This window comes from Ascaphus truei, chromosome 15 (genome assembly GCF_040206685.1).
Source record: "Ascaphus truei isolate aAscTru1 chromosome 15, aAscTru1.hap1, whole genome shotgun sequence".
NCBI lineage: Eukaryota > Metazoa > Chordata > Amphibia > Anura > Ascaphidae > Ascaphus > Ascaphus truei.
In genome coordinates, this window is record NC_134497.1 from 14212407 (window position 1) to 14239608 (window position 27202).

General features: G+C 45.2%; 1 protein-coding gene across 3 annotated transcripts; it reads left to right on the forward strand.

Annotated features, from left to right (window-relative positions):
• The first annotated feature begins 2298 nt into the window (after positions 1-2298).
• On the forward strand, positions 2299-26271 carry GMEB2 (glucocorticoid modulatory element binding protein 2). 3 transcript variants are annotated; one of them, XM_075571697.1, is made up of 10 exons: positions 2299-2476; positions 9223-9380; positions 11793-11887; positions 12981-13135; positions 15226-15329; positions 19858-20015; positions 20924-21100; positions 22193-22330; positions 22465-22587; positions 24379-26271. In XM_075571697.1, the coding sequence occupies exons 2-10, from the start codon at positions 9262-9264 to the stop codon at positions 25002-25004; spliced, it is 1695 nt and encodes a 564-aa protein (XP_075427812.1). In that variant the 5' UTR covers positions 2299-2476; positions 9223-9261; the 3' UTR covers positions 25005-26271. The 3 variants fall into 3 exon arrangements, with proteins under 3 accessions (XP_075427812.1, XP_075427810.1, XP_075427811.1); XM_075571695.1 differs by lacking the exon at positions 2299-2476 and adding an exon at positions 6313-8470; XM_075571696.1 differs by lacking the exon at positions 2299-2476 and adding an exon at positions 6317-8470 and having other exon boundaries at positions 20924-20995.
• Positions 26272-27202: the final 931 nt, after the last annotated feature.

Here is a 27202-nt window from a genome sequence, read left to right on the forward strand (position 1 = left end):
CAACAAATTAAAATAGAACACCTACAAATTAAAGGGTTATATGAAACAGATAGCTCCTGCATAATTAATTAGTTATACTTAGATACATATTAAAGACCCATCTACATATATCCAATGAAGGACCCTGAGAGGTTGGAAAGCTTGTAACATATCAACTACTTGTTGGTCCAATAAAAGGTACCATACCATACTTACCCTCTCCTTCGTTTGCATGCATGTATATATTTATTTAAATAGCGCCACTAATGTACATAGCGCTTCACCGCAGTAATACACGTGACATAATCATATAAATAACAAATAAATAATGGGAAGAAGCGTTTCAGACATAAAACATTTAGTCCCTGTCCCGAAGAGCTTACAATCTAATTGGTTGATAGGAAGAACGTACAGAGACAGTAGGAGGGTGTTCAGGTGAGTGCGTCTGCGGGGGGCCATGGTCGATGCGTGAGGTGTATAGAATCAGCCACGGAGCTACTCATATGCTTCGTTAAGCAGGTGGGTTTGAAGATCGGTCTTACATAATGCAAAGTCCTAGCAGTAGACATGATGATATAGTGTTCATACATTATATATAAACAATTAAAAAAAAGAGGTCTACTGTATAAAATATTAATTTTGTATGTATTCTGCAGGGTAAGTTCCCCATATCAAAATGTTGGCGCCATCTCTAATAACTCTGTGATCAGACGCGCGCGCGCACACACACTGACTGACGCACACACACTGCATGAAGCTGTAAAGGAGGGAGGGGGAGGGACTGCATTGATGTGAATGGGGGACAAACAGAGAGAGGGGGGAGGAGAGAGGAGAGAGAGGGGAGCGGGAACATTACATCCCGGGCAACGCCGGGTCTCTCAGCTAGTGCATTATAAATTGTTCTCTATTTGATACCATTTTCAAATGACCAGAAGATTGCAGGGAATCCTTTAGGGATTCCCGGGGAACCTGGTTGAAAAACACTGCCATATACCCAATAGGATTCCTGCTTGCATAAAATGTTGAATCTATCACCACCCAGAAAGTGAGTCTTCCAACATACCACTTAGGCTGGTGCCCTGGTGCCTTCGCCCCGCGCGGAGGCTATGAGCTAAGCGGGTGCTTTCCCTGGCCATGGTGGACAGGCCATGAAGGGGCGTTCCGGAGCTGGTTCGCCCTCATTGGGCGCCCTCATTGCCTTAAGGCAGTCTGATCGCTCAGCGTGCGGACACCTCCACACCGTCTGCGGCACCAAGACCCCAGCCTTAGATTGTCAGCTCTTAGTCACCACCCCCAATATATTATTTACCCATTACATTTATCCCCACCATTCGTACTTTATTTCCCTTGTATTGTGATTGTGCCGCGTACCCTGTTGGCCCTATATACAGGCAGTCCTCGGTTATCCAACGGAATCCGTTCTGGAAGTAGCGTTGAATAGTGAAACCATTGTAAAGCGAGTCCCATGTTAATCAGCGGCGGCGAGCGTTGGATAACGCATTCCGGCGTCGAAAAACGGCCCATAGGGTTGCGTTGGATATGCCATTCGTTGTCAAGTGAAACGTTGGATAGCGAGGACTACCTGTACATAACATGATACAGTACATGGAAAACACTATACAGGCATACCCCGGTTTAAGGACACTCACGAGTAAGGACACATCGCCCAATAGGCAATACCGGCTCCATACCTGTACCGAAGCTGTGCGCAAGCAGGGAGACTATAGAGCCTGTTACAAATGCGTTATTTACATCAGTTATGCACGTATATGACGATTGCAGTACAGAACATGCATCGATAAGTGGGGAAAAGAGTAGTGCTTCACTTTAAGTACATTTTCGCTTTACATACATGCTCCGGTCCCATTGCGTACGTTAATGCGGGGTATGCCTGCAACAATAGGTCTGGTTATAATCACACTCCACCGGCCATAGGTTTTATATATATATATATATATATATATATATATATATATATATATATATATATATATATATATATACATATACACATACATACACACACACACACACACACACACACACACACACACACACACACACACACACACACACACACACACACACAAAATGTGGTAATGTTTGGAGTTTCTCAGAGCTTGTTGGGTATCAGTGTGTTAATGGAATAATACCCCAGCAGATAACATGGTGTGTTCTCATGGAGAAGCCTCCCCACACATCTACAGCTGGAAGAAGCGCCTGCACCTCTGCCGCGCATGCGCAGAACGCGAAGGCCGGGACTATTTTCATGGGCCTTGGGGGACCATATCGCCTATCACGTGACACAGCTTCCCCCCCACCCCCCCTCGGGAGCACGTGAGTGCGCGCGGCCTGCTCCCTCCGCCTGCGTCACCAAAAAAAAAGGGGGCGCGCGCCTCGCGGTGGAAAAAAAAAGGAACCGGCAGCAACCGATAAACAATAACGAGTACACCGGAGCGGGCTAGGGACACCGCCCCTCTTCCAAGGAGAGCGGCAGGTAAGCACAGGCTTCGGCCTGCACCTCCTCCTGCTCCGTCCCCGCCTCCCCCTCACGCACCGGCGTCCGGCCGGCGGGTCCCTGCGGAGCGTCAGCACGTGACGGCGGGCCGTGCGGAGGGGGAGGGAGGTGGGAGCGTGCGAGGCCGCGTTATAAGGCCGTGCGTCACCAACCCCGGGGCCTGTGCCACCAGCACCCGCCATGTTACTATGGCAACTGCCCCTCCGGAACCCCCGGCCTGTTATCTGGGAAACCGCACCCCCCCATTATATACCCATATTATACCCCCCTCGCCCCCGAGAGAGGCTGAGAAATCAGGGCGTGTAGGCCCTGGGGTTGGGGGGGAGGTGTGTGTGTGTGTGTGTGTGTGTGTGTGTGTGTGTGTGTGTGTGTGTGTGTGTGTGTGTGTGTGTGTGTGTGTGTGTGTGTGTGTGTGTGTGTGTGTGTGTGTGTGTGTGTGTGTGTGTGTGTGTGTGTGTGTGTGTGTGTGTGTGTGTGTGTGTGTGTATATATATAACATTAAATCACAGCGGTGTGTGTGTGTATGTATGTATGTATAACAAAAACAAAATCACAGGTATGTATGTAGGTGTGTGTGTGTATATATATATATATATATATATATACATACATATATATATATACACACACCTACATACATACCTGTGATTTTGATTATATATATATATATATATATATATATATATATATATATATATATATAAACACACACACACACACACATATATACCTGTGATTTTGTTTTTGTTATACAGGCAGTCCTCGGTTATCCGACACAATGCGTTACTCAAAATGGCGTTGGATAGCGAAACACGTTTTCCCATAGGAACACTGTTTAAATGAAAGGTTCCGTTCCTGAAGGCATTTTTAACACTAAAATATGCCAAATATTTTATGCAGGCAATAAGATATGCAGCACACATACATTATATAGTGTATATACTGTATTATATATATAATATAACATAATAAATAATATATTATATAGTATAATATTATATATATATATATATATATATGCTCTTACGACGCTTTGCAACTTGTTTATGTGTATATATATACACACACATAAACAACGTTGCAAAGTGTCGTAAGAGCATTGGATAAGCCGTTTTGGCGTTGTAAAAATGAACATAGGTATGCATTGCATAGCGTTGGATAAGCCATTCGTTGTAAAACGAAGCGTTGTAAAACGAGGACTGCCTGTACATACATATACACACACACACACACACACACACACACACACACACACACACACACACACACACACACACACACACACACACACACACACACACACACAATGGTGAAGGGCATGGTTGCAGACCGGTGTAAGGGCTGTTATATACTGTGTGCGGCCGTGCACGTGCCGTACACGTTTTGTGTGTATACTGTGCGCGAGTGTAAGTTACTGTGTGTGTGTGTGTGTGTGTGTGTTTAAATGCGGTTTAAAATAAATAAATGAATCCTTTAATAATTTTTTTAATAACATTCTACATACACACACATATATACATACACATACATATACACACATATACTTAAATTTTCAGCAGCAGTAGCAATGCAAATTCTTTATTTTTCTCATCTGCGGCCGATTCCACGCTCCCTGACGTGTGCGCGCGTGGCACCATTATAGAACGGCTGACTAACCTCAGCCAACTAAAACTGCAGCACGCACGCACTGTAGAACCAGCCTTAGGCGTGAATGTGCTCACAAGTTATCTTTGTATTTGCTATATGCAATACGGTGGAGGTTTCTTGTTGCCTTTTTCACCCACCATAACTTAAAATGTGTATGCTAAATCCTACAGCCTTGAAAATTGCAAAGCCAGTACAACCAACCTCACACTGATGAGACCCATAAAGGTTGAAACATGTCTCGGAGTGGTTTCTCTGGCTTTGCATCTTATTCCCATGCTGTGCTTAAAAGCTGTGTTAACAGCAAGCATTAGCTTCTAGGGGTTCAATTTAAAAATGGATCTCGGGCAAAAGGTGACTCGGATTGTTCGCGTTCGCTGGAAGTTATGAACATTGATTTTTCAGTGACGTCAGCGGGCACGTTAGCGGTTCAGCCAATGAGGGTGAACCGCTCATGGCCACACACCCCGGTCGCTGTCTCCTAACACTATAAGCAAAAATCGCTGTTGCGTCGCCGTAGCCAGGTCTATTAGCGCGGCCTAAGACGTGAATGTGCTCACAAGTGATCTTTTTATATTTATATATATATAAGTATACATTACCGCATAGCAGCAAAAAAGGAGACAGCACTCAGGTGAATGAAAATGAATGTATTAAATACAGCACATAACTCCAACGTTTCGATCCCACAGGGTGCACCACCCTGAGGAAGATCCCCCTGTGGGATCGAAATGTATACTTTTATTATTTATATGGGACATGCACCTATTCGTTATTGAATTCCATTGGAGTGCCAGTGATTTTTTAATCATATATATATATATACAGTGGTTGACAAATCACCAAAAAATCTACTCGCCACACAAAAAAATCTACTCGCCACCTAGTACCAAACGTGTGCTGCTTGGGCCAATATTTACTCGCCCGGGGGTTAAATCCACTCGCCCGGGGCGAGCAAATGTATAGGTTTGTCGAACACTGTATATATATATATATATATATATATATATATATATATATATGCAAATATAACTGTATGCTCATCTGCATGTCTTAGGCAGGTCTGCAACCCCGCCTTTCCCCACCATCACCCAGCATACAGCACTTCCACTGCAGCAAGGGATTCTGGGAAATGACATGCAAATGAGCACACAGTGTCACTTTTTGCCTCAATAACCATTTTTAACATGGTTCCCTATAGGTCGAAACGGCTGTCTGTGGGTGGTTTTCTGGGTATGCACCTTAACCCTGGCTGTGCTCAAAGCTGTGACCATGCAGCAAGCTTAAGCCTATAGGGAACCATGTTAAAAATGGTTATTGAAGCAAAAAGTGACACTGTGTGCTCATTTGCATGTCATTTCCCAGAATCCCTTGCTGCAGTGGAAGTGCTGTATGCTGGGTGATGGTGGGGAAAGGCGGGGTTGCAGACCTGCCTAAGACATGCAGGTGAGCATACAGTTATATTTGCATATTTGCTTTCCTATGGAGGGTTTTTGTCACTTTTTTTACTCACCATAACTTAACTCAGTATTATGGTTATATATATATATATATATATATATATATATATATATATATATATATATATATATATATATATATACAGTGTTCGACAAACCTATACATTTGCTCGCCCCGGCCGAGTGGATTTAACATCGTGGCGACCTCCTATTGGCCCAAGCAGCACACGTGTGGTACTAGGTGGCGAGTACATTTTTTTGTTCGGCGACTAGATTTTTTGGTGATTTGTCGACCACTGTATATATATATATATACATATATATATATATATATATATATATATATATATATATATATATATATACATACACATACATAAAATATATATATATAGAGAGAGAGTCATTTAAATCCCTGCAACAAACTTTTATGAGCATGTATTTTGGGAAGCAGGTGATCCCCGGAGTTAAAGCGGTTCAGCTCTGGATGAAGAGCCTTGGTTTCTGTCCTGATTTTTTTTAAATATTTTTTTAATCTGGTAGGATTGCGATTTAAAAAAAATCTTCAAACAAACATGTTGCTCTCAGTTTTTATATGTGTAAGGGGGAAAAAAGTACACGAAATGGCACAATAAATGTGTCTTTACTAGCTCTACGTTTTGGCTTCTCAATAGAGCCTTGTTCAAGAGCTCCTCCATTGGTAAGCTGAAATGTTCAGCTAGTACAGATACATTTATTGTACCATTTTGTGTGTCTGGTTTTTTTTTTTTTAATTTATCTTTTACCCTTCCACGTAGTACAGTTTAGTACGTTAGCAGAAGCACCCGCTCAAATCTTTTGGGTTATTACTGTTATTGTGTACCCTGAGTCCTTAAAATTTTTATATATATATATATATATATATAGTACACAACACACACACACACACACACACATACACAAAGAGCAACACATATGATAGAAGATCATTTTTTAAATAGAAATCCTCTCTCTATTTTATATTATAATTATTTTTATTTTACTTCTGTGAAACCCCGGGGTCCGTATTTCTGTTTTGCCATAATTTGTAATGTAATGCTTACAGAATGTTAAAACAAGTTGGATTGTAAAGTTATAAATCCGATTTTAATAATATAGAAAACGTCTTTAAAAAGCCATGCAACTGCAGTGGCATTTTAGGGTACACAGGCTAAATGGACAGGAGTTCTGCAAAGTCCAGGCACATTTTACGGGCTACCCCAATTCTTCCTTTTTATTTTTGATTTCTCCGGTGATTCTGGGTCAACTGACCTGATTTGCAGTAATTCACTGCTGGGCTAATAAGTCCATTTATAGGTACAATATATGACAAAGCGTGCTTATTATAGGGGGAAACTTTCTGATCTTTCTTTTGATCAACACTGTTATTAGACAGTAGAGGTTCCCAATCTTTCTGCTGCAGTGTGCGCGAGCGCAGGTTGGTGTCAGTAAATGCGTTGTTAACCTAAGTTAATAGTAACGCAGTATCCACAAAGGACAATAACATTACGCCATGTTTAAGAGTATAGCGTTCACTATAACGGACGTTCATGATAATGAGAAGCAAAGGAGACATTATCGTATCTTTGCCTATCCCCTGTAGTCCGTTAAGGTTAATGCCGGGACCCAGCATTTATGGTTTTTAAGTCGGCGTTAAATGTGGTGTTACTCCCATGAAATAAGGCTTTGGCGGTGTCCGGATGGCTAGAACGCCACAGTTATGCAAGAATGAAACATTTAGGGACAAAGGGAATAATTGATAGATACAAATCAGTGTACTGTAAGAAAAATAATTGATAAACATCAATCCTTTTTAACACCATTTGTTTTAACACCATGCTCCTGTGTTGAAAAGGCTATGTATAAAATAAATATTGGGTATTAAAAAACAACTTAAGTGTGCAGCAGAGATCATAGTAAGAGTCCTATTCCAGGGCTCTGGATCCAGTGCCGGTTGTAGTAATAACCGATTAGAATCGGTCACTACATCAGAGCTTGTAGCTCAGAGATCTGAAATAAATCAGTGGGTTCCGAAATAAATATATATATATACAGCTCAACCCCCTTATAACGCTGTGCTTGGGGTCCAAAGAATCACATTGCGCTATAAGCGGATCGCGTTAGAAATAATGTACAATTGTATGCATTGTACAATAAAGTATTTAAGATACCAATAATCGTGTTGTAAAGTATTCATAAATACGAAAATTGGGAGCCACGCTGGCATTGCGATATAAGCGGATTCGCGTTGTAACAGATCGCGTTATAACGGGGTTGAGCTGTATATATGGAACTTAGAATACATAAAAGGGATACTGATGCCAGCATCCAATTATACTGCAACATATAACAGCCAGTTTCTAAGTTTATTCAGTATCATCCTGATTACTACATGTTCAGATCTGCTCTCTCCATACACACTTGGAGGGCAATTACTCGCCATTCAGTGTGAGCCTATAGCTATTAGCAGCTAGCTAGTGTTTAGAAACTTTTGGCCACATCACGGCGGCGGTTCAGCCAATGAGGGTGAACCAGCCGCGTGACGTCATGGCCGCGCCCCCCGTCGGATCTCCTGCTCTGAAAGCACAGCCACAGACCACAGGTCGCGGCTGAAACGGGTGCAGGCGCTCCGGCGCGCGTGCCGCCGTGACCACTGGGGGCGTAGCCTAAGTACGGGTATAGGATAAAGTATGTCATCTAAATGTAGCATAGGCTGAACTTGATGGACGTACGTCTTTTTTCAACCTCATCTACTATGTTACAAGTCCTGTTTGAGGACAATGGCCATAAGATACCTCAACAGTTGTATTACCCCCATAGAACTTGGCTCCAGATGCTACATTATATACAGGTGAGATTACTGTAAGCAGGTAGAAAATAATAGTCAAAATCTAAACTTTATATTGCGGATCTTCCTGTGCTTTACAGAACTCTCCAGTCCTGGCCCGAGTCCTTACATTGCTTCGCCCCCACATGCATAATGTACATGGTGTACAGCAGGGTTTTTTTTCAAGTTTTTTGATTCTTGTGACCCAGTATAAGAAACACATTTTTGACTGCGACATACCGAACAAATGATGACCCGAGTTTTCATAAAAACAAGAAAAGACAAACAGATATACTAGCTTGACTTTATTTAATGTGGCAAAACTATACACCGACGTTACGTGAAACCCCATCCCCTCTCACTTAATTCTCCCCCCCCTAAGAATTTTACCTGGGGGGCAGGAGGGGTGGATAGGGCTGCTTAGTGTTGTCAGTGAGGGAGCCAGCTATCGTGCTCGGCGACGGCTGGCCACATGGGCGGAAGATGCACTTGGACCCGACTTCTGGGTAGGGAAACAGGCAGGGGGAGGAGGAATTGCCCACGGAGAACGGGCCCTGACCCCCCGCAGCAAGCAGAGGCCCCAGCACCAGAAGCTGGGCCCAACCCTCTGGCGGCCGCCAGGTCCAACTTCCAGCGCCGGCTGACTGTGCCACACCTGTATTGTAGGGTTTAGCGGGATGGTGGTTACGCCACTGGCTAGCGATGATCCAGTGACTAATTTGCCACGACCCTAAGTAGGAAAAACACTTGTAGATAACCCCTTTCCTCTCTTACAGGAGCACCCTGGGGAACCTTCCTTCTGTGGCTGGGCAGCCATGGCCACGCCAGATGTCAGCATGCACGTGGAGGAGGTGGTGGTTGTCACAACACCTGACAATGGCATGGACGGTGCCCGAATTGAGGAAGTGAAAACCGTGTTGATCACCACGAGCAGGTAGGAATCCCGTCCGTCCCATCGGGGAGCAGGAATTCCACCAGCCATGGAATTTTGTATGCAAAGGGAGTATAGCTATGAGAGTTGCACAACGATGCCTGGTATTGCCACCAGTGGCTATAGTATAACACTCACGGTGGGTGTTAAACCACTATTGTTATTTGCATTGGAGATAGCACATGCAGATATCACTTGTATTCCCAGCAATAGATTCAACTGTTCTCAAATGAATCATATGGGCATTTGCATACTGTTCATTTGAGAACAGTTGAATCTAGGGATGCAATATTGCTGGGAATACAAGTGATATCTGCATGTACTATCTCCAATGCAAATAGCAATAGTGTTTTAACACCCACCGCGAGTTACCAGGCACCGTTGTGCAACTCTCATAGTTATATTCCTTTTGCACACAAAGTGTGGGGTTCATGTTCCCCTCTGTCTGACCTAAGCAGGATATATATTCATATAGGACCTTGTCCAATGAATTGATTTAGGGTATATAACAGTATCCCTTGTCTGTGGAAAAATCTCGCTTTTCACTGATGGTGTAATGCGCAGGTGCTTATTTTTGAGGTTTTAATAGTAATTAGTGTTTTCATTGAAGTATTAAAATTTATTTTATTTTCAATTATTAGTGGAGGAGAGTGCATCGCTGGGGATTCTTTCTCTCTCGCGTTGTTTATCGTTATTCATCCCTGATAGCACCCCTTCAGTAAGTTAATAAAGAGCTGAGCAGGGACCCCCCTCCCACCCCTTTTTCCGTCATGTTTTGAACTTAGGAACAATAATTTGATGGCGTTTTTTGGACGAACGTTCGATCCGGCATTAGTACAAAGTCAGACTCCATATCGTTTCTGAAGCCAGTGTAGTCAGAATCCATGTATCGGTTCTAAGCTGCAGCAAAAGGCTGATGAACCTAGAACACTTTGACGTGATTAGTGCCCTGCATGACGTGTACAATAAGAAGAGAAGCTCAAATGAAAAATGACACGAATATTTATTCAAAACACAATCTAAAAATTGATGTTTGGACTCACAAGGGTCTTTCTCATAATGCCTTAAAGACGCCTGTGAGTCAGAATATACTTTTTTGTATTCTGTTTTGGATAAATATGTTTGCCATTTGGGCACCATGGCGCTGCCAAGGCATGATGTGGCAGTCCGGCATTTCTCAGCTGGATGCCGTCGCTATGGCTTAAGTGTTTTTTTTTTTATCTTCCATACTTTCCCCCCCCTTTTTTTGCTAATGCACAACCTAATTTCAGAGCAAGAAAATCAGTATCAGACAGCAGGTGTATTGTAAGAAAGCAAAGTTACATGTGTTTAAACATGCAGTCGGAGAAGATTGTTATAGAGGACACCAAAGACTGCCTCCAATACACACACAGTACTCAAACAAACCTATTAGTGTGTGTGTGTGTGTATATAAAGGGTTCTTTGCCAAGAGCCCTTGTAGATCCAGTTTAGAAAGTAGTGTGCATCCTGCTTCAGGAGTCTGTGCAGTCTACACCCCAAACTGCTTCAGGGGGAAATATCATCATATTAACCCTGTTACTGCCAGACAATGGACCACCTTAACCCTCTTTCTCAGGGAACATCAGGGACAGTTGTGTGGATGGTGCACGAGGTGCAGTGTGGATGGTGCATGAGGTGCAGTTTGCATGGGACGGTCCTGTACTTGAAATGCAAGGTTTCCACTCGGAAAGAAACAGATACAAGCGTATCACACCCATAGAAAACGCATTAGAAAGTGATCAGATACCAAGGAACATACAGATGAACACACGTACGGACGCAAACATTCACATATACATATAAACCCATGCGGATGTACAAACCAAGGCGCACAGACTCAGACACTCACGTGCTCTCAGGCTGTACCCTATGCTTTCTCTGCCACGTCACTGTAGCCTCCAGAGACAGAGCAGATAGCACTTCTGCCTGCTCCAGGCTGAACAGATCTGCCTCCCACAGCTTTGTCATGGCAACCAGCTCCTGCAAGAACTTGTTTTCCAATGGAGATACAAGGCACAGCGTTCAAAAACCTCCAGCAGTGCAGCACAGGGGGTATATTATCACGCAGTGGGCAGCCCACACGTGTAAGGGCAAACTATGTATCAGGCGTTTACGTTCTCTGCTTCTGCTCAACACAGCCAATAATGTGGAGAGGTTGTATGACGCAGTGGGAGGAGTTACGCCACACACTTATCATAATGCTATGTGTAAATGAGTGACTTGCTGTCATTGTCTTCCCACCTTTTGTCTGGGGGGGTAGGGGGGGATACTGTATCCTGAGAAACCAGCAGAAGGTTTAACCTCAATGACTGGCGGGAAAAGGGGTTAATCTCAAGATGAACTTCTTCCCAGAGCCCTGTTGCGTTCCTTGATCTCTTGTTGTTTTGTCTGCAGAAGCTTTGCAGAAGAGGCCCTGGAGTCGGAGAGTGTGGCGGCAGCGGCGGCTGCAGCTTTCAATGCAGCCACAGAGATGAAAGAAGCAGTCTTAGGTATGGAAAGAGGACCTATCGCCCAGTGTCTGCAGCATTGCTGGGCAACTCCAGTCCTCCAGCGCCACCAACAGGGCAGGGTTTCGGGTTATCCCGGCTTCAGCACAGGTGGCTCAATCAGTTGCAGACCTGTGCTGAAGCAGGGATACCCTGAAAACCTGACCTGTTGGTGGCCCTGGAGGACCGGATTTGGCCACCGCTGGTCTACACTCTTAAGTCAGGAATCATTTCTCAAAGATGTTGCCTGTGGATCGTTGTTTGAGCTCCGAGATTAGATGACACCCACCAATTTGTACAAGGTGTCCTGCGCTTGTCCTTACCGGGACACTTGTCCCTCATGGCCACAGACTGCAGGGGGGCCAGTGTTCAACCCTTATCTATGATCTGTGCTGCTCTCTGGTGAGATTAAATCTGTATCTCGGGGTTAAAAGAGCGTGGCTTGTACTGGTCGTGTCGCCCCTGCCACTGAATATACCAGAAAACTGAGCGTGTCTTCTCCCCGCAGAGCAGAGGCCCACAAGCCATCATTACTGCACCTACAGTAATTACAGGTGCTGACCTCTGCCTGATCTTGGCATTGAAACACTCTGCACACTTTGACTAATTGAAGTGGTATTTTCCCGGGATGGAATGAGCGGCGACGGCTATAGATCTGTAGAGATCTTCATCATCCTACTGTGCCGATAATCATGTTCATTTTAATAGAAAGGGACCAGGGCCCTGAAGGGAATAAATTTGCGTTGCTGCTTCAGAGGTCACTTAATGTGCTAACCAAGCAACGTCTAGTGCTGGTATTACACCGCTATATCCAGGTACTACGTGTAGGAACAGAACAAAATCCACCCCCCAGAATGCACACAGAAATAGAAATAATTAACTGTTGGGGGCTGACGGTATTTATGTAGCGCCATCCACTTACTGTGGCCTAGTGACCTACTATTATAGTAATATAACACATAATGGGAATAAAGCGCTTCAGATATAAAAGCAACAGTAAGAAAATAAGTCCCTGCCCCGAAGAGCTTACAATCTTAATACGTTTTCATTCTCTACCTTCCCCCTACCCCCCCTCCCCATAACGTTCTGTGAGAAGTGAAGATGGAGGAGGACGACGACGACGAGGAGGACGAGGACGAAGACGAAGGTGTGGAGACAGAGATGGCTTATCCCATCACCTGCGGGGAGAGCAAGGCCAACCTGATCTGGAGGAAGTTCGTATGCCCGGGCATCAACGTCAAGTGTGTGCAGGTGAGCACTTGCATTATGGAAACCTCAATGTAACGTCTCCTACCTTTCGTGTAACAGGTCATCTCGACACTGCTTTGCCGTTATCTGCATGGTGCCTGAACACAAGTAGGGATTAACCAGTGCCACAATAATCCTGTTAACGCAGGGGTGGGCAACTCAATATCCCTGCTTCAGTACAGGTGGCTCAGTCTTCAATTGAGCCACCTCTCCTGAAGCAGGAATATCCTGAAAACCTGACCTGTTGGAAGCCCTTGAGGACCGAAGTTGCCCACCTTTGTGTTGATGCATCACAGAGGAAATGTATATTTTCACCACACTGGTATTATCCTGCAGCTTCTCTAGTTGTGAGCAATTAACCATTTTCTATGTCAGATGGGCCAGTGCAGAGTTGTGCCACGCTTCATGGGCCTCTACAGCTATGGAGGGCTACGATCCACACAATGATAAGTGATTAGCTAAGTTGCTTATCGATCCGTTCTCCTGTGTTCGATCGGCGAAGATTCGGCTCGGGGGGGGGGGGGGTTCACTAAATGGCTGTCAGTGCAGCAGAAGAGGACCAAAGATGCAAAGTTCTGTGGGGAAGATCATGTGACCAGGCCGTCACTAGATTGGTGCACTGCTAGAGAGAGGGCAGGGCTCAAAAAGGGGTGTGGCAGAGCCTGTTTCAGAAGAGGAAGGGGATGTGACTTTGTAAATGGTTGCTATATAAACAAAAATGCTTGTTACTTTATAGTACATAAAAAATGTCTTTCAGAGTGGCTTAAAAATAATGCTGCAAGTATTTTCTCACAGTACAGATTTATTAAAAAAAACATGTAGGATATTGCTTGGTCTGCAGCTTTAATCAAAGCTTCATACAGCTGTTTGTTACTGATGTCAACCTGGCCCTGGATAGAAGGGAAGACTGCATCCTTTCGGCACTTTGTAAATCCTTAGTAAGGCCACACCTTCAATATGAGTCCAGTTTTGGGCACCGTTCCATTAAAAAAAAAATAAGGCTTTATGTAACTGGAAAAAGTTAATGAAGAGCCAACAAATTAGTATAGAGGATGGAAGGTCTGGCTTCTGAGGAAAAGCTATCCCAATTGGGATTGTTTACATTAGAAAAGATGGGGATATGATTTTATACAAATATTCAAGGTCAATAAAAGGAACTTTCGAAGGGAACTTTCCATCCCAAGGGCAGTACAAAGGACTCGGGGTCATCCCTTGAGATTTGGAGGAAAGGAGATTTCTCCAGCAACAAAGGAAAGTGTTCTTTACAGTAAGGGCAGTTACAATGTGGGATTCATTACCCATGGAGACCGTGATGGCAGATACAGTAGATTTATGTAAGAAAAGGTTAGACATATTTTTTTTTTTAATAAAGAAAAGGTATACAGGGATATGATTGCAATTAGTTGAGTCAGGAGTTATTTCCCTCCCCTAAAGAGACATAATTGGCAAACGTTTACTGCGGGTTTTTGTTGACCTTCCTCTGGATCCAAGTTAAATACAAATATAGGATGAGTATCTGTCAACTACATTTAGCATAGGTTGAATTCGATGGACATCTTCAACCTCCTCTACTATGTAACCTACAAATCTCCTGACCAAGGAGGCAGGCACTTTTTAAAAGGCACTGCTGATTAAACCTTGGGAGCGTAAACGTAAGATAATGACAGGTACATGGTGTGATATAGTTATCGTTTCTTAACGAGAGCATGAGACGGGATCCCCCGCGAAGCACGAACGGGTTACTTGTCCCATAATCCCTGAGTATTCCTGCAGCGTCGCGCTGCTTGCGCCTGAAGGAACGGCTCAGTGAGTAAAGGCGCTCTCTCTGATAACGACAGTGAGTGTGAAGCAGGGGAGCCTGGTCCCTATCCCGGTATCAGCTCCTTGTGGCTTTGGGCAAGTCTCAGCGAGCAATATCATAGACTGTAAGTTCTGCAGGGCAGGGACCTATGCCTGCGAATATTCTATGTACAATTCTGCGTACCACGTGCTACACTATTTGTGACGCGCTGCGAGTCTCGTTGGGAGAAAAGCGCTATATGAAATAAAGTTGTTGTTGTTGTAATTAGTAATCCTGCCCTCCTGTCTGACAGTACAACGATCACCTGATCAGTCCCAAAGAGTTCGTCCATCTGGCCGGCAAATCCACCCTGAAGGACTGGAAGAGGGCGATCCGGATGAACGGGGTCATGCTCAGGTCAGCCGTCCCCGGGGTTTCCACATCGGCACGCGCCGGTTATATTGTTATCCGTTGGGGCCGACATCTCGCTGGCAAAATGATATGAGGAACAAGATAGGCGTTAGCAGGTCCCTGTGTCCTTGGGCGATAAACAGAGGTCATGTTAGTAAATATAAATACACTAGGGCAGCACTACATGTTGCATTGTTGGCTTGTATTTGCTATAAGATTGAAGCAGGGGGTCTCCGGAGCTGAACCCCATTAATTTGGGCTCCTGGGACCCCCCAGCTTACCGAGATACAGACCTCCGGAGGGGGTGCCAGTATCTCCTACTAGTTTAAAGGTTCTGGTCAAGCGGGCCAATAGGAAGCCGCACTGAATGATGTCACGGCTTCCTATTGGAGATTTAAAGCCGCCATTATATTAGGCACACCGTTTTTATGCCTGCCGAGATGCCGGCACCCGCCTTCGGAGGTAAGTTTGTGGAAGCACGGGGTCCCCTGAGCTGAAATTAACAGTGTTCAGCTCCGGAACAGTTGTGACATAGTGTTAGTATTATTAGCTGCTTGTTAGCAGTGTTCTCTTTACAAAAAAATGGTGACTTTGAGATACAGCGGCGGATTAGATACAGCGTATATAGTAATAGCCTTTAAAGCAGCAGTTAAAGCTGCCGTTTCAAAAAAAAAAAAAAAAAAAAAAAAGAAAATACATTCAATATGTGCATCAATACAATCTTCATATACAAAATACAATACAAACACACTGATAAGTAATTAGCTAAGTTGCCGATCGATCGGCGAAGATTTGGCTCGGGGTTCACTAAATGGTTGTCAGTGCAGCAGAAGAGGACCAAAGATGCAAAGTTCTGTGGGGATGATCATGTGACCAGGCAGTCACTAGATACAATTGGTGCACTTCTAGAAAAAGGGCAGGGCTGAAAAAGGGGTGTGCCAGAGTCTGTTTCAGAAGAGGAAGGGGATGTAAATGGTAAATGGTTGCTATAGAGACAAAAAATGCTTGTTACATAATAATACATTAAAAATGTCTTAAAATTTTTTTTTTCAATGCTACAAGTATTTTCTCATAGTACAGAACTGATATATATATATATATATATATATATATATATATATATATATATATATATATATATATATGAACAACAAGAAAAGAAAGCGCCCGATCCTAGTGCAGCATGAAAAAATACAATTTAATAAAAATGAATATGAATAAAACCAACAAATGCGAACTCACAAACACAGGATAAATAAATGCATATAATGAGTATACTCATTCGCCAACCGCCCACGTTGTGCCTTGGATGGCGCGCCCTCTCTCTGTCTGGGTTTTCTCAGCTCTGCTGAACCGACATCCAGCAGGGGATACAGGAAAAAGCTCACCACAATGTGACCCGGAAGTCCTCCACAATGTTAGTGTATCCGGATATGAGGTCTGTAGTCCGTGACCCCGCGATGCAGGGGCTGATCAGAGAAGTCTCTCTGCACTCCCAAAGGCAGTCCGTAATGAGGTGGGCAGTGAGGATAGAGTCAAAATATATATCACAGTGTGACAGCAGCTAAAAAACGCTCTTCTCTACGCGTTTCTTCACTAAAAAATTAAAATGTCTTAAAAAATTTTTTTTCAATGCTACAAGTATTTTCTCATAGTACAGAACTGATATATATATATATATATATATATATATATATATATATATATATATATATATATATATATATATATAAAACAAAAACACGTAGGATATCGCTTGAACTGCAGCTTTAATATGGCTAAGCACAAAGTGGAGCCAAAGGCTGAGTCCCCGGTGGTCACCGCGACGCGCGCTATGGCACGCACGCCACACACCACAGCACAGCCCTCTATGGGGCAGGACCCAGTGGCTGTGCGTGGGCGCGCAAAGCGCCGTGATGCGTACGCTGGCAGGGAAGACAAGAATTATGTCTTCCCGTGCCGCGACGCGGTCATGTGGTCGGCGCGCAGCCAATGGCAGGGCAGATATATGCCCCGTCATGGCCCCGCCCCCCGCGCTCCCCTGCAGACCGCCAATCGCGGCTGCGGCGGCGTGTGTGCAGCATGGGGGGGCCGTAGCCAGAGAGTAGCTACAGGAGGTAAATGTGGTACACCACACCTTTAATCAGTGATATACCAGCCCCCTCAACACTGCCAACAACTAGAGCAACATTAGTAACCTAGCTGCTGGTGATCATAAGGGCTTAGATACATTTAATTATCTAGCCACAGTGAGTCAATATCCCAGCCCCCGCATCCAACCGTCTGCTTTAAAGAAAGTTGCTAGTAGAATGGTACAGACAGCTTCTTCTTTAAAGTATAATAACTCTTGCTAGAAAGTATCACAGTATACTAAGCACTGTATGGGTAGAGACGCACTGTATGTTCACCCGCGCCCTCACTCTGCGCGGACGTCGCAGAACTGCGACGCGCGCCAACGTACGTTTCGCGCAAGTTAACGCTTCTTCACGGGTGGCCTCCACTTCTACTTAGTAGCAACTTTCTTTAAAGCAGAAGGTTTGATGCGGGGGGTTGGGATATTGAGTCACTGTGGCTAGATAATTATATGTACCTAGGTCCTTATTGCCACGCACCATCTAGGCTGCTAATATTGCTCTAGTTGTTGGCAACATGGCTGGTATATCACTGATTAAAGGCGTAGTGTACCATATTTACCTCCTAAAGCTACTCTATAGCTCCACTCTGTGCTTCTATATACGCTGTATCTAATCCTCCACTGTATCTCAAATTCACCATTTTTTCTAATGAGAACACTGCTAGCCAGCAGCTAATAATACTAACACTATGTCACACCTAGACGGTGTTTCAAAGTGTTTCTAAATGTAGTTAAATCAGGTCTGGAACTAGACTGGTTCATTAAAATGACCTATTAACTACTGAGAGTCAGACAGGCAAATACAAACCAGTCTCTTGATTTAGCTAAAACCACATGTAAACTCTGAATGACCTAAAACATGAGACTAGACCGCTAAAACCTGTCCCGTCTCTTCACCGGCAATAAAAACCCACTCCTGTTATCTTAGGTATTTAAACGATTACTGTGAGATAGATAAGGACAGACCAACGTGTCCTACCATACAGCTATAAACTAAGTGTGACCTCTGAATTACTTAAGAGACAGAGAGCAGACTGCCGAAGCGTGGCCTGCTGTCTCTCTAAAAGTGGTAACTATCTGTGCAGTCTAGAATACTTCAGCCATATATCTAGACACCTTGAACCGGTCCTGTTCCTCCAAGAAGGAGTAACTCTGGAAGATAAGTTGTGCATTTGTCACAGTTACAAACCACGTATGTGGCTTTGAACATTGTCTATACGGCTAAATCCCTGTCCTGTATCCCCCCCACACCTTTTGGAATAAATACAGACATTATGAACTACTAAAATTCCTTCTCTAAGCTGGAGGGTCTAACCATTAGGTAACATTATTTGTTGCCTTTTACAGTCCCCTAGTTTTGCATTGTCAGGGACTAACCCCGCTATATGTAGTTACACACATTCTCTAACCCCGCTGTATGTAGTTACACACATTCTCTAACCCCGCTATATGTAGTTACACACATTCTCTAATACCGCTGGCGTACACATAGTCTGCAGTTCTGGGAACTATCTATTTTTCACTATCCTGTGGGATTTGATCTTTTTATTTAAATGTATTTGTTGTCTAAATGTAATTTGCTCGTCAACCGTTTCCTATGAAGGATTTGTATTAAACAGTTACGTTTTAAACATGTAATCCGTTCATTACATTGGGTTTGAGGGCTATTTAAAAGGAGCTCTTTTCTTGCACCTGTGAGTATGTGTTCTCTATTGAATAAGGACCAAAGACGGGAAGTGTGGGAGATTAGTTCTTGTGGGTGGGAAGGGAATCTGATATAAGGGGAAGGCAGGTTCAGAGGAGCGAGAGAGAGGAATGGAACTGAAAGGAGACGGCCCTGAAGTGGACAATACAGGGAGCTTTCAAAATAACTATTCATCCCAAGGGGCAGTACAAAGGACTCCGGGTCATCCCTTAAGGTTGGAGGAAAGGAGATTTCACCAGCAACAAAGGAAAGGGTTCTTTACAGTAAGGGCAGTTACAATGTGGGGTTCATTACCCATGGAGACTGTGACAGCAGATACAATAGATATCTTTAAAAAAAAAAGTTGGAAATCTTTTAGAAAGGAGAGGTATACAGGGATATACCAAATAAGTAAACACGGGAAGGATGTTGATCCAGGGAGTAATCTGATTGCCGATTCTTGGAGTCAGGAAGGAATTTGTTTTCCCCTTATGAGATATCATTAGATGATGTGACACTGGGGTTTTGTGTTTGCTTCCTCTGGATCAATATACTGTAAGTACGGATATAGGATAAAGTATCTATCATCTAAGTTTAGCATAGGTTGAACTTGATGGACATACGTCATTTTTCAACTTCATCTACTATGTAACTATGTAACTACTATGTAACTATGTAACTACTATGTAACTATGTTCCCTTTTTTTGACACCCAGGAAGATCATGGACTCGGGGGAACTGGATTTTTATCAGCACTCCAAGGTCTGTTCCAATACGTGTCGGAGCACCAAGATAGACTTGACAGGACCACGCATGTCACTCTGCAGCCAGACCCCCACTGAGTATATTCCCATCACCCCGGCTACCAGTGACGGTAATGAAGCCCTCACGCACGCGCGTCTCCCGCCCATCACACCTGTCCCCGATGCTGTAACCAGGGCCGGCATAAACGCCGCTCCAGAAGTTAGAGCATTTAGGCGAGTGAAGCTGCGTAACTCGCACCAGTGACTTCCCTGAAGCCATCGCCCCCCTTACCAGCATACCGTGGGGATTCGGCTAACGGAAACCAGTTATTGTGATAACACATTCTGCCAGTTTTAAGACCTATTTAAGGAGGTACTCCATGCAGGCCAATTTTTTTTTTCTAACATAGGATTGGAGCAGGGTGTCTCCGGAGCTGAGCCCCATTAATTTCAGCTTCAGGGACCGCCTGCTTCCGGAGGTACTTACCTCCGTCGGGGGCTCAGGTCTCCGCTGGGCTAGCATGGTTCATGTATTGGCAGAGTTTCAAAGCTCCTGTTCTCTGCTGGCCAATAGGAAGCCGTGACGTCATCAGATTTGGCTTCCTATTGGCCCACGCGTGACACGGGAGCTTTGAACTCCGCTGAGATACCAGCATTCCCTTTCGGAGGTCTGTACTTTGGGAAGCGGGGCGTCCCCCGGAGCTGAAATTAATTGGGGGTTCAGCTCCGGAGAACCCCTCTACTTCAATCAAGAAAAGAAGGCTCCTTTTAATACAATGTGAAATGTAGGGCTGAACAAATATCACGGAATATATCATACATATTGATGAGAATAAAATATAAGATGATATCTACAAAGTAAGTGGGTGTGTTTGTGGTTTGGTAGCTTGGGGGACAGAGCACAGATCAGTGTATGGTGCTATACAAGCACCTTTGTAACTTCCCTATGCAGAAGGAAACATTCGATGCTCAGATCACCCAACCATCCCAAGCACAGCACATACAATGTATATATACCTTTCTTTGTGTGGCTTTGCAGTGAATGGAACGCCGACAACCATCACCATAGAAACCTGTGAGAGCTCGGGGGACTGGACTGGCACCATCGGAGGTAGGAGCTGGCTCTGGTGTGAGCCAACAGCAGGATTTGTTAGCCATAGAAACATCTCACAGGATGGGTGGACTCCTCTAAGACATTGTAACTCACCTGTGCATGGTGAGTGTATCAAACCAAAGATGCTCAGCTGGTAGGAACAGGGGAGAGTCCAAGACCAAGTGTGTGTGTGTGTGTGTGTGTGTGTGTGTGTGTGTGTGTGTGTGTGTGTGTGTGTGTGTGTGTGTGTGTGTGTGTGTGTGTGTGTGTGTGTGTGTGTGTGTGTGTGTGTGTGTGTGATGCAGAACTCTCAAACATCATGTGCAAAGACAAACCATGAACATCTCAGCAGCGTGTGATACATGCAGGTAACACCAGCTGATTGGAACGTCAGATGCCTTATCACCTCCCTAGCATCCAAGATATATCTATAGTCTCCGGGAAGCGTTTATCAGAGAGTTCTTTTGGACCGTGCAGAATCAGATTTGGAGAAAAGACCTTTGAAAGCAGTGAGATTTTTGTATAGTAACTAGCCACCCCCCAAAAATCTACACGTCAACATTCCCATGCTCGCATTAAGAATCCTCAACTAGCAATGTCACTCCTGCATCGCTAGTTGATTTGTAGAGCAATATGAATATACCATAAATAGCCAGAGGTGGATATAAAGGACTAGGCGCACTCGCGGTACTGTAGTTCTGCCACGGGGCTCACATGAGATCAAGTTGCCAACGAAGGAACTTGTAATATAGCTGGGAACATAAAAAGTGTCCGGGCACTCCAGCGGTCTCGATAGAAAAATAAAGTGTTTTACTAAAATAGGATCAACGTTTCGGCTCAACCTCGGACCTTGGTCAAGATAAAGACAAAGGTTGGAGGTTGGACTGAAACGTCGGCCCTATTCTAGTAAACACTTTATTTTTTTGCATCAAGACAACTGGAGTGCCCGGATACTTTTCTTTGAGTGGGTAGAAAGACGGAAATACTTGAGGGGATCCTACAAGGTACATGTGCATGTCTTGAAGTCGGTTCAATGTTCTAGTAGCCTTATGGGCACTGGAGAAAATGTAGGATTCAATGTAGGTTGTGATCCTAATGTTGGTCCCTCACTGCCAGCAAAATGTCCTTGTCTGGCTATGGCCTTGTGTTTGGGGTCCTGATCTTGTCTGCGTTCTGCTGACCGCTACCTCCTCCTCTGTGTCCTCCTTTTTGCAGACGACACACTCATTTTCTGGCAGGGCCTGAAGGACGCTGGGCTGCTGGAGGAGGTCATCCAGGAGTTCCACCAGGATCTCCTGGAAACCATGAAAGGGCTGAAGGAGCGAATGCAAACTCCCCCCATCCAGCTGCAGGGTAAGAGAGGGTCGTATCACCCGTCTGTGGCACGATCACATCGCTGAGTATTGTCCGTCCAACCAGACGCGTGCAAACTCCCCTCCCATCTCACACACCTGCTAACTTCCTCTAATCATTTCTTTCCTCGAAAGATGCCGTGTTGCTCAACAACATCGTCCAGAACTTCGGCATGTTGGACCTGATCAAGAAAGTGTTGGCCGGTCACAAAAGCCAAATGGACCGGTCCAGAGAGCAGTATACCAGGGATTTAGCAGGTACCTCTCCCAGCAGGTCTTGGAAGAGCCGTGGGTGGGGACAAGACCTTGGGATTTCGGTGTTGGGTCAGTTGTTATGAGAGGGTATCCAGCTCACATAGAGAACGATTACCAGAAGACGGCTTGCAAATCAGTGAACACGTGGGAATAACACCACGGCAATGGTGGGATCAGGGTTGAGAAAGGGAATGGTGATGAGAAAGGGGTGAATGGAAACATTCCGCGGTCTCTCTGTGTCTGTACGCCTCGTCTGGAGGAATGAGACTTCTGGGAGAAGTTTTTTCCCTTCTGAGCTAGTTTTGCCCCCCATTTGTAGCCTGAGGACTTTGAGAAATGCTCCTATAGAGGTTAATGTGGAGTATAAAACAGGGAAAATGATGGGGCACTGACTCTGGTAGAATAGTACTGAGTACCACCACTTCCATGCCCCCGGGGCCTGTAACACATGGCAAAGCAGAAATAATACATGCAGAGTGTCACGTGCGGCACACCTGTGAGCACGTTACCTGCACACGGGACAAGGGTTAATACACAACTCATAAGCGGCCCCACTCTTCACCTTCACAGATTTCCCTCAAATGAGTAAGAGTCTCCCCTAAATCCGCCCCAATATACCCCCTGTAACGAATAGCAAACAAGTGAGCACGTGACTTAGATCTGTAACAAGGGTTAATATACGTAACTAATTATGACCGTCTTGGTCCTAAATTTGAGTGACAAATGGATGTCTGTCCTTGGCACCTCTTACTCATGCAGTGTGTGTGGTCTCATTGCGTGCGTTTCTTTGCAACAATTACAGATATGTAACTCTTATTATACACAGTAGATGACGTCACATGATATTCTCATTTTTAATAAAACCCTCCAACTACTGCGTGACCTCTGTATCACCTCTCTCTGGGATGCACCAGTAATAATTCAAGAACATTTAGTTTTCTTTGAGGCTGACAGAATAGTATCTGGCTATCATTTATTGCCCTCTAAACGACACATGTCACTTTTAGCGAAGGGCCCCCCCAATTAAGTCCTCTTTGAAGATCAGCACAGAACCAGGCAAAGTCTTGACCTGTCATAAACCCAATATATTGTGTTTTTGTTTTTTTAAATCAAACTGTAGCTACATTAACCCCTGAAGCACCAGATTGATTAAAATACTTAATATCTCATGATATTATTATGACACAGTGATATAACACGCAGCGCGACATAACACGTAGATCTAATAACATGTATTATTTGTCTTAACTCTGTGCCCAGGACATACTTGAAAACGAGAGGTAACTCTCAATGTATTACTTCCTGGTAAAATATTTTGTAAATAAATAAAATAACATGCAGAGCCATATCATAACATGCAGCTATAATAACATGCAAAGTGATGCGCTGCTATTCTGTCTCACAGCAAAGGGGTTAATATATAATTGCACATTTAAAAAACAAAACACAAAATGCTAAAGAAAAGGACACTTCTTTAAAATAAATGCTCTTACCCTTACTATAGAACTTAGCACAGCTCAGCTGTTTGAAACCTATGGTTAAGAGACTCAGACTTTCTGGAAATGTAGACTCCACAATTCACCTTTTTAGAAGAACTGGCTAGTTCTCAGGTATGACGAGTATACTGGTGTCCAAGAGGTACAGTGACTAACCCCTCCACCTGGGAAGGGACATAAAGCGCAATGTATAAGGTCCATGTGGCAGTAGAAAGGTTAAACGAGGTGTGTTATTTTAGGAGCAGAGTTCACGGTGTCTGCCTGTGTTATCTCCCCTCATTGTGTTTTCTCTCTCCAGCGCTGGAGCAGCAGTGTGACGAGCACAGGCGGCGAGCCAAGGAGCTGAAACACAAATCCCAGCACCTCAACAATGTGCTGATGACCCTGACACCGGTCAGTATCCCCCCTCCGGCCAAGCGGCCCCGGCTGACCCGCGCCACCTCCGGGCCTGCTGCCATCACCTCGCAGGTCTCCTCACAGCCAATGCAGATCACCCTGCCTCAGGGGATGTCCCTCTCTCAGCTGACCAGCCTTCCCTTCAGCAAATTCCTATCCACCATTCCCTCCTCATCGGTGCTGGGCAAGAACTCATCCTCCCAGGGCAGCTCCCCTTCCTCCCCCGTGATGGGAGGTTACACGATACTCGCCCCTTCAGGCAGCAACTTCCCCAACACGCTGGAGTTTCACCCTGACTCTTCCAACCTCACCGTCCTGAGCACCGCGGCCATGCAGGACAACAGCACCGTACTCAAAATGGTCAGCCCGATCCAGCTCCTTACCCTGCAGGGGCTGGGCGTTACCATCCAAAGCCTAACCCAGGCCGGCGGCACCATGGTAGCCATGCCCTGCAACTCTGGGGAAGGGGAGGACGAACAGGCCACCATAGAGGTGACGTCTCTAACCGAGGATGAGGAGCAGAAATAAGACACATCCCCAGGATCCTCCTTTCTGCGCGTCGGTGCTCCGAGCCGCCTTGTTCTGATTGAGCAGGGACATGGGGGAGGGGGGGAGGAGACACACACACGGAAAGAGGAGCAGGAGGCGAAACCCTGAGGCTGTCCAGGTAGAAGAAGCTGATGAACCAAAGAGGGACGAGGAAGCCTCTTTAGTGGCAGACTGAGCTGCAACGCATTGCACAGGAATACACGGCAGGTCCCTATGGCACTGACCAGCAGCTCTGTGTCCTTCCTAAACACTGTGTCTGTAACAGCCTCGGGATGTGCTGCTGGGAAACCCCAAGGCCCAAATGAACTAAGTGACCCTACATCTGTGTCTCAGGACACACCAAGGCAAATTCACTGACAACAGACCTTGAGATATGTTGGAACTCAGCCCTGGTTTAGCAAATCCCAAGGTGGGGGGGGGGGAGGGGGGGGGGATGGCAAGCGATTAAACGCCCAAACGTGCAGTGTTAACCGGATGAAGCATCCGCTCATGTTTGGGAAGGGAAGCCCTTATTCCTTTTTTTGCAAATGAGCCTGCTGCATTGTATAGTGACACCGAGCATGTTCATACCCTTCCAGCCAGCCCGAACTCCTGATTTAAGTAAGGGCCGAAAATCCCATTTTCTAGGTCCTAGTGAAGCCGCCTCCCGGCGCTGCCACTGCTTGAGCCACCTGGGCTGAAGCAGGGATATCCTGAAAACCAGACCTGTTGGTGGCCCTTGAGGACTGGAGTTGGCCGCCCCTGGTATAGGGCTCCAGTAATGTGTAATAGCAGAATAATTTGTTGTGAAGCAGGAAGTGTGCAGCTACCCTCCGTTCTGTTTATACTACAATATCTGCCGTTTCAAGGGCCCGGAATATGATGCTACTTTAACTCTTTATTACCTGGGGGGGGGCCAACCCATCTTAAAGCGGCGATCCTGGCTGCTCTTTTCTTTTACAGTATTTGAGCCATGGAGGGTCCCCCCAGATCTGAACCATGCTACCTGAAACCCCCCCCCCCCCCCCCATCCTGGTTTACAAGACACTTATCGGTGAAGTTACCGCTTTTAAATTTCCCTCCCGGGGAAACAAAATGGCTGCCGAATCTTCCCATTGGACGGGAATTTAAATGCACGGCAGAAACACTGGCAACTTCACAGATGAGTGGGGCGTTCCAGGGTGCCACCCAATATTACACATAGCGAGGCGTAGCTCCGGGGTGAACCCCTGGTCAAATCGTGTAACAAATAAAATGGTAAAAAGAGGGGATTGCCGTTTTAACACCTTTTTTATAGCAAGCGGGGCCTGTAGTAAATGGCTTTGCACGGCTATGTACATCTCTTTGCAATGCATTGTAGGAGTTGCACCGAGAGGGCAAGGAGGGGTTGGTAGAGGGTAGTATAGCGGACGTACCTGAACGCTACCTCTCAGTAACAAGCCCAGTGCTGCTGATAGCCTGAACCATTTACTATGTGTGCGAGTCCACGGGGGATGAGTGTTATAGAGGGGCTGGCAGGTGGACGTGGTTGAGGGGGTGGGGGGGCAGCTTTAGACCAGCATGTTGGAGCAGGAAAGGTGTACTCCCGGTCTGTTTAGTTTATTAGTTGGGGGTGTGAGAGGGCCAGGCCGAAGCAATAAATCGCCAGCACTGGGTCAGCGACGATCCCCATTCGTACGACCAGGAACATGTCGCTATCTAGTCATATTTGTAGGTCAGGCGTGGCCAACTCCAGTCCCCAAGGGCCACCAACAGGTCAGATTTTCTGGATACCTCCGCTTCAGCACAGGTGGCTCAATCACGAGCCACCGATTGAGCCACCTATGCTGCAGCCTGGATATCCTCAAACCCTGACCGGTTGGCGGCCCTTGACGACCGGAGTTGGGCCACTCCTGTTTTGTAGGTCTTTGTTAAAATATGGTGGCCGTTGATTTATTTTTCCCGTGCTGCTTCATCACAACGAGGCATCACTCCCTCCTTTCAACACGGACACAGGATCAGCAGAGTTCACCAGTAATTTGCGGCTGTGCCATTTGGGTTATAAAACGTTCCTATGTAAAAAAAAAAAAAAGCTATTAACGCCTTCATTGCAAGCCTGATAACAGATGGCTTCACAGAAGTTGGACCTATATATGCGTTTCGTGATACCAACTGCTACGGTTACGGGTCTGGTACTGAAACACTGGCACTGTTATGGG